This window comes from Nomascus leucogenys, chromosome 5, assembly GCF_006542625.1.
Source record: "Nomascus leucogenys isolate Asia chromosome 5, Asia_NLE_v1, whole genome shotgun sequence".
Taxonomy (NCBI): Eukaryota; Metazoa; Chordata; class Mammalia; order Primates; family Hylobatidae; genus Nomascus; species Nomascus leucogenys.
The window spans coordinates 105055945-105070745 of NC_044385.1; the positions used below are offsets into that span (position 1 = coordinate 105055945).

The 14801-nt window shown below is 31.3% G+C and overlaps 1 protein-coding gene across 18 annotated transcripts in view; it reads right to left on the reverse strand.

Moving 5' to 3' along the window:
- Positions 1-1239: 1239 nt before the first annotated feature.
- Positions 1240-14801, reverse strand: part of RBM26 (RNA binding motif protein 26) — an 87536-nt gene continuing 73974 nt past the window's right edge. For 11 of the 18 annotated variants that reach the window (XM_030813547.1, XM_030813538.1, XM_030813536.1 and 8 more), the window contains 4 exons: positions 11749-11862; positions 8939-10128; positions 8227-8285; positions 1240-4387 (listed from right to left, as the gene is read on the reverse strand). In XM_030813547.1, coding sequence (XP_030669407.1) covers positions 10039-10128; positions 11749-11862 — 204 coding nt within the window. In that variant the 3' untranslated portion in view covers positions 1240-4387; positions 8227-8285; positions 8939-10038. Of the gene's footprint in view, positions 4388-8226; positions 8286-8863; positions 10129-11748; positions 11863-14801 lie in introns of those variants that run through there. The other 7 variants (XM_030813531.1, XM_030813548.1, XM_030813539.1 and 4 more) reach the window with 3 other exon arrangements.

The window sequence follows — 14801 nt, forward strand, 5'->3', positions numbered from 1 at the left end:
CATATCTTTGTAAAAGAAAATTCAAAATGTATCACGAGTTTTAAAAACTATATATATTGACCAGCAAGTTCTGAGAATATATCATGAATAATCAAAGGATCAAAGGCATGATGTTCACAGCATTGTTTATACTAAAAAGTCGAAATAAGTTCCCAAAATGAGAATTGATGCATTACATTGACTCATCTTCAAATAATGGAGGGGCCATTAAAAATAGTATCAGTGTCATAAGGGAAAAAAGTTTCCAAGGCAATAAAAATTACATAATTCCATTTTTAAAATGTCTGGAGTTCATTTATAAATGACTGGCTATCATAGTACCTCCACGCTTTTAAAAATTTTTAGCTTCTCCGCAATATTACATGATTAAAAAAAAGATCAAAGGGCAAATTCCTTCATTGTGCAGAAACACTTTTCAGGTAAGTGAAGGCTGACAACATGCTTAATCTGCAAATACTCCACGGGGGCTGGCCATACATGTGTGCATATACACAAACATGTAACTTTTTAAAATAATTGTACCATTATTAACCAAAGTCCTCAACTTCACTAGATCTTTTAACTAGATTTTTATCAAAATTTGTCTATCTGTAGATGAGAATGTATTTTCTTGCAGAAGCAGTGTCACGTTACCATGTTAGATGACAGAAGATACATATGCGATGAAAATCGAAATAATTCAAATTCATCATTCAATAAAACTATTAAATGTGAAATGAACATGCTGAATGTTGGAAAAGCAGGCCAAATCAGATCGGGGGAAAATGGTTCAGATGAACTGTGGAAAGTACAGAAGTTCTGAAAACTTTCAACAGCTTTGCAAATTGACATTATAAGCACTTTGTGTCTAATTTCACTTCAGAAACTATGGCATTCCTTAACATCAGAATAGTATTTTTATTCTTATCATATGATAATTTTTTGGCTGCCAAGCAGAATAAGGAGAAAAACTTCCAAGCAGTAAAGGAGTCAGGTATCTGGGGGAAGGATCATGAGGACCTGTGTATGTGTGAAAGGAGGAGACATAAAGCCAGTGACATATTGGTGCCGAAATTGACTTAATACAACTTAAAATGGAGGGTAAAGAGGGGAAGGGAAAGAGGAAATGTGGAGTCATTTCTTCGTATAAACATTTTCAGAATTCTCAATTATGTAATGCCTAATGAATGCAATTTTTTTCTAGTATAAATTAACTGATGCAAGATGTAGGACAGTTTTAAAACGTTAACGACTGTTTTCAGTAAGGCTTTTATTTTAAAAATTTTCAAAATATAAAAATAATAAACAATATGGATTTAACAAAACATAATTCAACTATAAATAATAAAAATGTTGACAACCCCACATAAACATTTAATACTATAAACATTCTAAGCATATAAGAGTAGTTTTCTAGTTCAAGTTTTATCTTTTTTCAGTTCAAGTTTTATTATTACTTTAAAAAAATAAACAAAAAAGCTGCTACAGCTTAACCAATTGCTTTCGCTCCACTCAAAGAGCAGGGAAATTTTTTCCCCATGCCAACACACATTCATGAAATGGGAGACTTATGGGCACAGGTATTTAAAACTGGAACAATCCAGTCTCCAGACAAGAAAACTCCTTTGGTGTTTTTCAATTCAACAGTCCACAGAAATTGAGTTAAAATAAACCACTTATTAGAAGAAATCTTGTGCCAGACAGTATGTTCTGAAGTAGCATCATACCCAAAACAGGTTTAGCCTTCTGAGAATGAAAAGCAGGCATCCATGAATGCTTTGCTGATACTTTAAACATTCTATCATATGAACATTCATTAAGGTGCTGGAAGGAAATCTTGGGGACAAAACAAAAAATCGACACATCAATGCAAAAACCTACAATGCAATAATACATCTCTTTACAACTCACCAAACGTTCTGTAAATATTTTAAGAATCACTATGCCTCCTGTTGAGTGACGGACATGGGAATTTAAAGCAAAGCAGGATTACATATTTTAGTATTAGAAGTTTTTCATTTGAAATAAGGGAAAACAGCCATGCTGAATGAGTTTTTGGATTCTAGCCAAATTAACTGCCTTCCTCTTAACAAAATGATTTTCTTTTTGGGAAGACGGGCACAAATAAGTGTAAGGTCATTCTGCATCATATTCTTAAATTATGATGTGTTTCTAATGGGCTGGGCTCTTTATCTGACTCAGCACAGACCACTTTTATAATTATGCTGCTACGTTATAATAAATCACAAGCAATCAGATTAAAACCTAGCAAAGTCTGAACAATGGGTTCAAAAATGATACTGAAAGGTTTTATAGCACCAATGACTTTTTCCTAAGACACTTGAGGGGCCTGTATCATTTTAAAGTATGATTTATCTTGTAAACAAGACCAAAAATATTCAGTTGATCTGTATTTTGAGCATAGTTATAAACTCTATTAAAAAAACAAATATAGCATGACTAGAGCAGCTTAATAGTGTAAAATCTAAGTATATTGAAAAATATAAAGATATATAAAAGGCTTTCATTATGCAATCATGCAGAGGAAACTGCTTCATTCAATTACACAAAAGTGATTCTGTACAGTTATCTACAATAGCTCCATGAGAATCCTATTTAGGAAAATAAAATGATGAAAACCTTATGTTTAATTAATCAACATGGAGATTTTAAATATGTAACTGACTAGATCTCAAAGCAATTTTCAAAAAGCGCAGTGATCTTAGTGAGAATCAAGTCATCTTGAATTCTGATTCTCAATGGTATCTTCAATTTTGTTTTGCTTTGTTTTTAATTTTAAAAGCGAAAAATGAAAAATCAAACCAAACCAAACCAAAACTCCAGGATGACAAAGTTGCAGGTAGTGGTATGTGGTCCATATCCATTAAACAATCAACACTGTTAACACCAAGTTTAGTGTCTTCAGAAAATGGTCTTTACCCTAGCAGTAAACCACTGTAGTAGGGGTAGAAAATTCTTCGCTTACAATTAAAAATACTCAACTAATTTGGGAAAATATTTATGAATACCCTGTGGCTAGTTTGCAAATGTGAACCAGAAGTCTAACAACAACAAAAAAGCCTTGTAAACTACTAGGTCCTTAAAATATTAGAAGACTTTCCAAATTATGTATTTTTAACCAAGCCTAGAATTAACCATGCTGTGTCCAACCAATGTGGATCAAAATAGTTAATTTACATGATGACTGATGTGTTTATTACATTCTTATTTTTCATGACAAATGCAATGCATACTCAAGGAGAAAAAAAAAGTTTGCAGAATATTCAGCTTTGTACCAAAAAAAAAGTGATAATGGTAGTATGGCTGGATAAAAATAAAAACAAGGGTGAATAAAAATCAGTGTAAACTGGACTTTTCTAATATAGTTACTACCAAGTATAGCTTCCAACTTTTTAAATGCCTCCTGAGAATCTATGAAGGAATACCCAGAAACTAAGTGCAAACATTTCTTACAGTGCCCATTATAAAAAGGATATTGTGGGTACATATTTAGGATGAGATTTAATCATATTCTTTATAAGTAATTCTAAGCCATATTAAGCCATACTGCTTATAAATAATTTGGACATACACTTCTTAAAATAGTTAAAAACTAGTCTTCACCAATGTTAGGCACACAACACTATTTCCTCTTGCTTTAAAGGTCGTCTTCGATGTCTTGATTGAAAGTCAAAAAAATGTGAAAAAATTATGTTAAGACATATAATTTTTAAAATATTTATAATCCACAGATCATCATTTGTCACTTGGAAGAAAATTATTTTCTTTGTTGGCTTTGAAGAGCTAAGAAATTTTTAAAAAATATTTGGGTAAATGACCTTGGCAACATCAGAAAGTATATTCAGAAGAAATGCACAAGCTATTACAGTACATAAAAAAGTACTTTATCATCTATTCAAAATTATTTTAAGTGGCTATCCTACTCCCAGAAATATATCTTAAGATCCCCCCAAAATTAAAACCAAACTCGTGTTTAACTTTTTAATTCATTTTCATTTTAAATTGCTCATGCTAATGAACACAGTAGTATGGCTTTACAGATTTCCTAGACACAATCCTCAATTTGGCTCAGACCGAATATACGTCATCCAAGAGAACTTTTCCGTTCCTTCTTAAGGTGTTTAAAAAATAAATGGCTATAAAGTACTGGGAGAAAACATTTAAGAATAAGGTCAGAGCACACATTCAGATACACTTTGGACTCAGATGTACTCTTAGAGATCTGTAGAGATAAAATGCTAATTATAGTACATGTAAACATCTGTTCAAATTGATAAAGAGTGAACATAAAATAATAAGATGATATTGTAACAGTCGTCTCCAGACAGGAAATGGTCTTGCTCTTGCAGTCACAAAGCTAAATTCAGGCAATGATGATCTCTCTCTGCTGGAAAAAGAGAAGACTATTAAAAAAAACTTTGAAAATAGCAAATAAATCTAAAACTTGAATCACATCATAAATTGACCTCCAACTTTTCTAAACATTAAAAAAATCTATTTGAGAAAGAAATCAAAACCAAAGTTGCAGGAAAATTACACAAAGCTTTGGGCTAAAATGATTTTAACAAAACCTCTCTGCATCATGCTTCCTTCAAACATTAGGCTGCAAAAGATCACAGCATACAGCATATCTATGGCCTAAAATTTTCATTAGGAAAACTAGTAACTGATATGGAAAATTTTCACAGAGATGTGGGTACGCAAAGAAATTTTAAGAAATCATGAACAAATTCCAAGATGTTGTAAATAAAAATGAAAACAGATACAATTTTCTTAAGGTTTCCCAAAGATTTCAAAGTAATTGCAAGATACATCTAATTTCCTTAAACTCCATATGATAATCACTTCATTTGTTAATCACATTATATGAAGTAAAAGTATACTAAGCACAAAGGCCCACAGTAAAAATAAAAGGAATACATAGAAATCAGACAGTGCCTGGTATACAAGGAGAGGCTAACTTTGGATGATGGGAAATGAGTAGATGGATGAAATAAACAGTGAGGGAGGAATTTAGGAAGTAGCAAGTATAAAAAGTGGATACGAAAAAAAGTAGAATTTTAAAATGCTTTTAATTACATTAAGTAACAAGCACATAATATGGACAAACTGCAAGAAAGTTATTACCAAATTAGGTGTTTTTCTACTAAGCAAGTTTGATGTTTTTCATTAGCAATTATTGGGAACGGCAGTCATGTTCACCAAAGTTTCTTTCCTAGGATTTTTAGGTAGCAACTTTGGAAGATTATCTATTGTCATCTGATAGGTATATAATGATCAGAAAGGAAAAATTTTAAAACTGCTCTTCCCTAAAGGCCTGTATACATACCTTTGAGCAACTAGCCAGTTCAAGAAGTTAACAGGAACAAGGCAGTTCCTGAGATCTGGGAAAACGAAATTTTCTTCTTGTCTTACAAATACTGTACACTAGAAATTTAATTCTGCATTAAATTTCCATTTGTAATTTACAGTATTTTATAAGAACAAGAAAAGCCCCGAGAGAAAGACCAAAAAGTTAACTAAGCCAGAATTTCACGCAGGAAATTTTTGTTTTAAAAGGCTAAGACTTTTATAAGTGGGGTGGGTGTGTGTGTGTGTGTGTGTGTGTGTGTGTGTGTGTGTGTGTGTGTGTTGGGTGGAGCTTACAAAACTTATATACATTCTAGAAGAACTAAAACTAGTTTTCTATCGTTAGTCTACATTGTGTGTAAGGGGGGAAAAGAAAAGAAAACATATTAAGTTTGCTTCATACTCTAAAATAGCCAGTGATATTTCAACATACCAAATAAGCAACTGTTGCTTCCTTTTTGAACCCTTATAGCCAACAGTTAGTGTTCCAAGTATGGATAGAGTCCCCCAAAATCAGTTCTAGTAAGAAGACATTTCTTTCAATTAAACTTAGCCACACTTTCTACAGGAAATCAGCTAAAACAGTGAAGTCCTGTCTTTAAACTATTAGTTGTCACATTTAATCAAATCACAATAAAACAAAAGCTATGGAATACTCTCCCATTCCTGCAACATGTTTTCATCAAATGCTTGGGTATCAGTTAAATATAAAATTTAATTTGATTATGTTACAATTATCCAGTAACATTTAAAACAACACTGCTTAAGTAGAGACACAAAATATTGGGTGAAATATGTAAAACGACAACTCAACCATCCCTTGAAATAATCCTAATCAATCTTTTAACCAGTAATACACAATGTTCCTCAATTTTTTCCTGTAGGAAGAGGCGACCTACATTGCTGTCCTCAATCCTTTATCAACTCCCAACTCAGCCTGCAGCCCAGGTCTGTACTAAAGTAAAATAATCTGTTAGGAGAGTTGCAGAATTAAAAATGTGTTTCTAGTTTCAGGTAGCATATTGGTTTTTGTTTTTTTTTTTTTAAAAAGAGTAAACTGAGATGGAAAGGACAATTTAAATCCATATTGGTGAGAGAACTGACTGTATCTGCATTACTAGCAAGTGCTTCTACTTTAAAACTCTGAATTTAGAAGAAAAATGAAAAGTTACAATTGGGAAAAGGAAGTGCTGGTGAATACAGAAGTTCATCTCTATTTTATAGGCTGAATGTAATTTGTGCTGGCAAATGCAAGCATGTAGGAACACTATACAAAAAATTGTACCAAGAGGCATCATATAAATTATCATAACCAAATCCAAGTTGTTTCCAATGATAAAATGATAGAAAACAACAACGATAACAGGGAGAACTGGCTTAGATATATTAAATTGTTTTGTATCAAACACTAATATAGTACCAGGGAAACTATAGATGTAAAGGGACCTTAGAGATCATCTAGTCCAACTCTTTATTTTACAGACAAGGAAACAACCCTGGATAAGGCAAGAGACTTGTCTAAGGCCACAGAGTTAGTTGCAGAATTGGGACCAAAAGCTAAATCTCTTATAAACCTTGTCTAGTATTCTAAACTAGATCACCTTTGGATATAAAAATTAGTGGGATGGACTAGACTGGTGACTCTTAGCATTTCTAATCATATACACTGACAGAAACCAAAACTGTATTTTACCTCTGAAACAGACTACAACATTTATTACCCCAAAATATTAATGCCTTACTAAATATTGTGGAAATTCCACTAAGCCTACATATGTGTATACCTCCATCAGTACTTGTAACCCCACAAGTGACAAACTCGAATTGTATCAGTTGCTTAGCAAAATGCTCCCAAGTGACTGAGGAGATCTTCAAGAGATTTTTGGAAAATTGATAAGAATTAACAAGGGAGGTATTTGTCACTCTATGATTGGAGATTTAAATATGCATTCATTCATTCATTAATTCATCCAACAAACATTTGAGTGCCCATTATAAGCCTGGCTTTGTGATAAGCACTAGAAATAAAATGATGAATAAGACATGGTCCACCTTCCTAGAGGAGCTTGTAATCTAGTGGGGAAGACAGACATAAACCAGATAAATTATATTACAATGTAAGTACTGTAACAGAGATATGAACAAAGTGCTGTATTAAAAGGGAGGGTATAAGTATGAACTGGCGAATGACCAAGAAGTCTGCTAATTTGGTGCAGTATCTTTGAGGCAAGAACTACCATATTTACTACAAACACAATCTCATGTTCCACTCCATCAATAGTTAGGAAAGCAGCAGCATCAACGTAGAGTTAAAAAAAAAAAAAAAAAGTTGGCACTGAAATCAGAATGCTTGCATTCAAATGTATTTTCACCCACTAGCTATAACTGGGCAAATCATTCCATCTCTATTAGCCTAAGTTTCCTTATCTGTAAAATGGAAATGAACAGCTCCTTCCTAAGTTTTAAATGAAAACATATGAAAGTACTCTACAAGAGTGCTAGTATTTATAAACAAGTAAAAAATTCAGTAGCAACTTAATACTAAGTAATATTTATAATTAAAATCATATTAATACTATGAATAATATAATTGTAAACCTAATGTTGGTAAGATTTAATCTCCATTCTTTGGGATCACATTGAAACATATTTGTCTTCTGATTCATTCAAAGCAACATGGCTTAAAACATTTTAAGTTCTAGGAAAACTGATTAGCTATTCATGGACTGAAATAAACAATATGTATTTTCAGTTACATTATAAGGGAATTTTATAATTTTTGAAATATCAGGCTAAAACATTATAATCAAATTATAAAGCCAAAAATCAGCATGGAGATTTAACTGGCCTTTGAAAGATTTACTTTCTTTATAATACCTGTTTGGTGTAAAGAGAAGAAACGTGAGCCTCTGCCAATTTGGCACCTTTCACGACTACTAAAAAGAAAAGAAAACAAACTTACCTAATGAATCAGAATAGCACATAGTCAACATACAAGAGACTACATAAAAATAGATCTTTGATTTAAATATATAAGTAAAAATAGTGACTTTTTGAGCAAAGTCACTATTTTGACAACTGAAATCTGATTTTGAAATTTTAAATATAAACGTAGACACGAATTGCAAGGCAAAGCATTTCTATGAAATAGTGTTACCATCAAGAAAATACACACAACTTCAGCCCCAATTAGAGGGTTATGGGGAAGAAGAGAAAGAACAGCATCCTTAAGTTACTCCACTGGCAGAAGACTATCGTGGTGGTGGAACAACAGCTTTTGATTGTGAGGACCCCAATATGGAAGAAAGTAATTTTTTAAATGTGATTTTTTAATATTATCACTATAATCTCAAGAGAGGCAGAAACACTTGCAATCGAAATGATGAATTTTAAAATATAAATATGTAAGCTCCCACCCCCATTCTACAAAGAATGCATTTATTTCCTGGAAACTGCCATATCAACTTTCAATGATCATGTTCACTTGCAAAAGAAATCCACTTAAAAAAATCAGTATTGTTGCAAACGTCAAAGATTTTTATACAAGTATAGGAAGTACACACTTAAAATATCAGACTGGAACACTTACCAAACAGTGTTTTCCTAAAGTAGTATCTACAGTACATTTCTTTATTCATATATCTTCAAATGGTCAAGTTTTCTTTCATACATCCAAAATGTAATGTGATGTTTTCTTATTCACCAAATGTTAGCTCTACTTGCAGTCTGGTTCCAAACTAATCAGCCTGCTTTTAAATTTTAAGACATTTGTTGAAAATTTATAGGATCAAACCAAACTCAAGTGGTATAATTTTTAAACATTGGATTGTACATTATTGTAAGGGTACCAGTAACCATTATTATTAAGAATAAGTTAGTGATTATAGCTCCTTTTGTGATAATTGGGGGGAAGGGTAGATCGCCATCTGGAATGGTCTATTTTAATTTTTTTCTTTTCTTTCTTTTTTCTTTTCTTTTCTTTTTTTTTAAATCAAGGAACATTGTCTTGGCTTTTTTTGTTTTTTTTTTTGTTTTTTTTTGTCATTGCTTTTGTCTTTTCCTTTTTTTTTTTTTTTTTTTAAAGAGACCATTCCACTTTATTATAACATCCGGATGCATAAGGACTCATGTAAAGCAGTCATACACCATTATCATTAAAACCCATATGGTAAAATACATACACAGTCCAACAAAAGGCTAATACATAGTAAAGCCTAAGCATACTACTATGTAATATTATAATACATAACTTGGAGATTTTAGAGCACTATGTTATCTATTCAGTTTTGAAAACATTCATTAAGATTTTAAATGCAAATTCATTCCTTATTTGGAATAAAACAAAGTCCTCTAAGTTATAACAAGTATTGGTCATAAGTTTTCAGACCTATTCATTAAATTACAAAGAACCCAAAGAATTCTGTGATGTCCCGTAGAAGTATGTAATAAAAACATTGCATATGTTTCTAGTGTGATGTTTTTAGCAATTGTTTACTGAAATAAAATGCAAACATCAATCTTTCAAAATACAAGATCAGAAGGTAGTTTTCTTCTTTTTTGTCTATTTGTGAAATCCATCTTCATCACATTTTACCAAAAATTGTTTTTACAAATATGTAAAAGTACATTAGATAATACTAATGAAACACAGGTAGAGTTCTAGCATATGTAGATCAATGATCAGTCAAATCATCTTCTCCAAGAACGAGATTCATTGTCCTCTTCTTCTTCATCATCATCTTGAAGTAATGAGTCATCCACCAAAGACTCTTCCTGAAACTTTAGGTTAAAATGTATTTAGGAATTTACCCAAAAAAAAAGAAAAGAAAAAAAAGGTGACACTTTTAAATACTCATCTCTCTCAACAGAGTTGAATACAAAAGGATTTTTATAGCTAGAACATTCACAAAACAAAAGCAACATTTAACCACTCAATGGTTTCTCTATATGATCTATTCTATTGCTTGCATGAAACGCACTAAACAAATATCAAATAAAGCCTTTGTACATGCCATTTTTTCCTGCCTCTCTTTAGCAAATTACGCCACCTTCTATACCTTTAAAATATTGGTCAAACTTTTTTAAAAAAGAAAACAATAAGTTTTCTCTAATTTACCCTCCTAACCTTGAATACTAAAAGCAACCAATGACTTGTATAAAATTCTACCAAGATTTATATTTATTTTCTGCTGTATGCAACAAACATTTTCTATTATTGCATTCCTTTCTTTTCCCCATTCCCTTCATAAACACTTCTCAGACTGCTATTTCAAACTTTTCAAAATACCTAATACCAGGAGCTCTCCTGCTTTTCTCCCCATTCAATTCAAACTCATGGAAGGACAAAGGTATAATCTAAAATATAAAATGACAAATCATGTATATGAGTTTCAAAATATACATTTTTATTCTTGCATTTGACTATGGATATGTATAACAGCCTTGAAATGCTCTTCAAACAAAATGAAGTGCCATTATGAAGGTAAAACATGGAATTATTTAGTTTCCCCACCTTACCTTTATTTCTTAAACTTTTTCCTAAAGTTTATTTTGTGATTAAATAAGAGTTGCTTACTTTTAAGTTTTTGGTTTCAAAAGGCTCTAACACTTCACTGGCCCGTACCTCTTAGCCATCAGACTAACTGCTGTTACTCAAAGAAAAATGCACACTTTCATTTTTCCTGACGCTTATCCCTCCATCTAAAATACCTCTCAATTATATTCCCAGCTCCAGTTCTAGCTTATGAAAGCTGTTTTATTGCTTAGGGCCCAGTTCCACTGTCAATACCCCCTTTAAAATTTTCGGGATGGAAACAATCACTCCTTCCTCTGAGTTTCCAGAGCATGTTGTTCAAATCTTTATTCAGCATTATCAGTCTGCCTTTTATTGTAACTAGTTTCTTATGTGTCTGCCACCACCCCCCTTTTCAGATTATAAGCTCCTTGATGATAGATAGGGACCGTGTCTTATTCATTTTTGTGCCTATGACAGTATCTACCATATAACAGGCATTCATTCTAATGACTAAAATGATATATGAATTAAAATAAAGGAAAGCTGAAATGTTAATAAAGCAACTGAGAATAGATTATCCTAAAACTTAAAATATTACAAGATTTCCTGTGGATAAAAATCTAATGAATAATTATTGTCTCTAAGGGTAAATAAAAATTGAATATATAAATATGATTTTCATATATTCTTTTTGAATTAGCAATCCACAGTTCTTCTCATTATCCAGAAAATTTAAAGCTGTTTGCATTTATCTGATATCCCCTGCCTGGACTATGGGTCAGGAACAGAAGTTTTATGTTAAAAATCACAGCCATAAAAATCACATTTTATATAAAAGCTATGAACGATTAAGGGTAAAAATAAGTGGAAAAAAAGTAACATACTTCTTCTTCATCAGGCTCAACTTCTTCTGTTTCAACAGCTGAAATATTAGTTACTGGTTTATTCCATGCTAGTTTTAGATCTTGCCCTTTGAAACGAGCTCCATGAACTGCAGCCTAAAACAATTAAAAATATTGGAATATAAGACATTAAAAATTTCTGAAGAAAAAAGTAAATCTCATAGTGCCTAATATTAAGATTAAAGTAACTAAAGACAGCTGAAGATGGCTATCTACTCATTTGCTTTTTGATATTTACTATTCAATTTACTATTATTATAATTTATACTTTACTTTTTATGGTTATTTACTCCTATAATCAGACTAGTAATTGCAAATTCCTTTAAAAAGAAAGTAAGAATAATTTCTCATAATAAAATATAGCTATTTCACTACTGGCCAATATTTGACTAAAAGAAATATGTCTGCATGTTTATAACACAATGACAACTGCTATTTAAGATGACAATCCCAAGGTACTTCAAGATCCTAGTTTTAGTGTCTGAATCAATGTCTAAATTAGGATCAATATGCTAAATATATTTTATTTCATTTTAATTACTGTTCATTTACAAATGGTATATAGTAATTATTAATCTTTAATAATAATTTTGCATGTGTAAAGTTTATTATTTTCAAATTACATCAAATGACCAACTACCATAAAATGTTTATTGTAAAACTAATACAAAATATAAGTGTCTCAATGAAAGGAAAAAAAAAACCCTCTGAACTTTTCTATTGAAAAACAGTTTTTCCTACCAAGCTTTTGTAACTGAATATAAAACATGAACTTACAAAATAGTCATGTCTAAGTACTTGCTATATTAAGTGGCTGGTTTGGAAACTGCATTCCAATTAGAGTAACATGAACTAAGGTAAATCAGTGTTAGCAACATATTGCCAATAACTTATACTCACACAAGATTTATAATGCAATCTCAAAGCACAGCATAATGTGAAATGTAGAAACAATTACATATTCAATGATATTTGACATAAGTTGTGTGGTATTAAAATCCCCAGGTATAAATTTTAAACCTGCACATATACATTTATGATAAATTTAAAAGATTTCATGCCTGTTCAAATGCTGCTCAGAGAATTTTTGTCACAATGTCATACAATTAGAATTTTTTTAAAAAGTACTTATATGTATTTTAGTTCCAGGACAACTTGCAATTTTTTGAAGCTATCACTATTACATAAAAATGTATCATATTCTATAAGGAATTCCAACTGTTTAATGCAAAACACCTACTCATAAAACTCATCCTTATGTTCAGCTAAAAAAATTCACCTAAAAAGCAAAAAAGTTACTGACATTTTCAAAAACAAGTTATTGACAAAAATTTCTGATGATCTAACTTTACACATCTCTACATTCAGCACACAGCTCCTCAAATCTGTAAGATGAGCCTACAACTTTCTAAAGTTTCAACTTTAATTACAAGATGATTTACAAACTTTTTATTAACATTGCTCCATTACAAACTTGAGAATTAGGCTGTGTAAATTTTTGAAAGAACTGAGTTTTTGCTTTGTGAAGATGTAAATTTACTCAGGAAAACTAAGAACTTCTGATGTTATAAGAAACATTCCATAATTACTTTCATTTTGATAAAACTATGTTTTTATATTAGAGAAGTTCAAGAAACCAATATTTCAGGTAATTTCAACATATAATCTTTAAAGTTTAAACAATTCCTTCTGCAACCCACCCATTTCATTTTTTACAAAGATTCAAAATTTCAGGCCACATAATGTAAAAAAGCACAGTCCATGATTATCCCTAGCCCTAAGAGATAACCACTATTCTGTGAGGAATTCGGAGTTAAATCCTATGTATATTTTTCTACACACATACTAAAAGAACTTCTGTATACAAATATGTATGATATATATATGGAAACATACTAGTTTATAACTTCATGGTTAAATTATTAACCCAATTCTTTTCATAAATATCTCTCAATGTCCATACCAATAAATCTGTCACTTTTCTTGAATGGCCATATATATTATATATTTAGCATAATTAAAGCAATTTCTACAGATATGAACAATCTTGTGTATTTGTATATCCTGTGTCACTTTCTATTGGAAGTGAAATGCTTGACTTTTTTCACAATCTGGCCTGCTTGTATTTTTCTAATTGAATGAATTTTGGTGATATTTTGGGCAAAATATTTTCCCCAATTGGATTTTGATTTTATGATGCACCTTTTACTGGAGAGAAAGGGGTTGTTGTTGTTGTTCTTTTGTTTTTGTCACGAACAAGTTTTAAATTTTTCATGTACTGGAATTTACCAATGTTTTCCTTTATGAATATCGTGCCATACCTTAAAAAGCCCTCTCAATATTAAGATTATTTTTTTAAAAATCTAGGATTTTATTTTAAAAAAAAAGAATTTTGTAGCATGTATTAAATATTTTATGTATTAAAGAAATTCATCCAATTTACATTTATTCGGATATTTAAAAAAGACATAATGCTGTCTTTTTTCCAAATAGCTAGTCAACTGTCCCAACATCATTTACTGAATAACTTGTTTTATTCCTTGATTTAAAACAACTCCTTTGTGATCCATTAAAATCCTCATAAAGTCAGGCACCACAGAACAATGTTTTGGTCAACAATGACTATATACAAAAGTGGTCCCCTAAGATTTTAATAAACCTGAAAAATTCCTATTGCTTAGTGACCTTATAACTATACATTACTCACATGGTGATACTGGTGTAAACAAACCGATTGTGCTGCCAGTCCAGTCATATAAAAGTATGGCACGCACAATTATGTACAGCATAATACTTGAATATGGTGGCAAACGACTGTTACTAGTTTACCTATTTACTATACTATACTCTTTATCATTATTTTAGAGTGTACTCTAATTTTTTTTTAAGTTAATTATAAAACAGCCTCAGGCAGGTTCCTCTGGAGGTATTTCAGAAGAAGGAATTGTTATCGTAGGCCACTGCCTATGATACACACATTGCCTATGACAGCTGTGTGTTACTGCCCCGCAAGACTTTCCAGTGGGACAAGACGT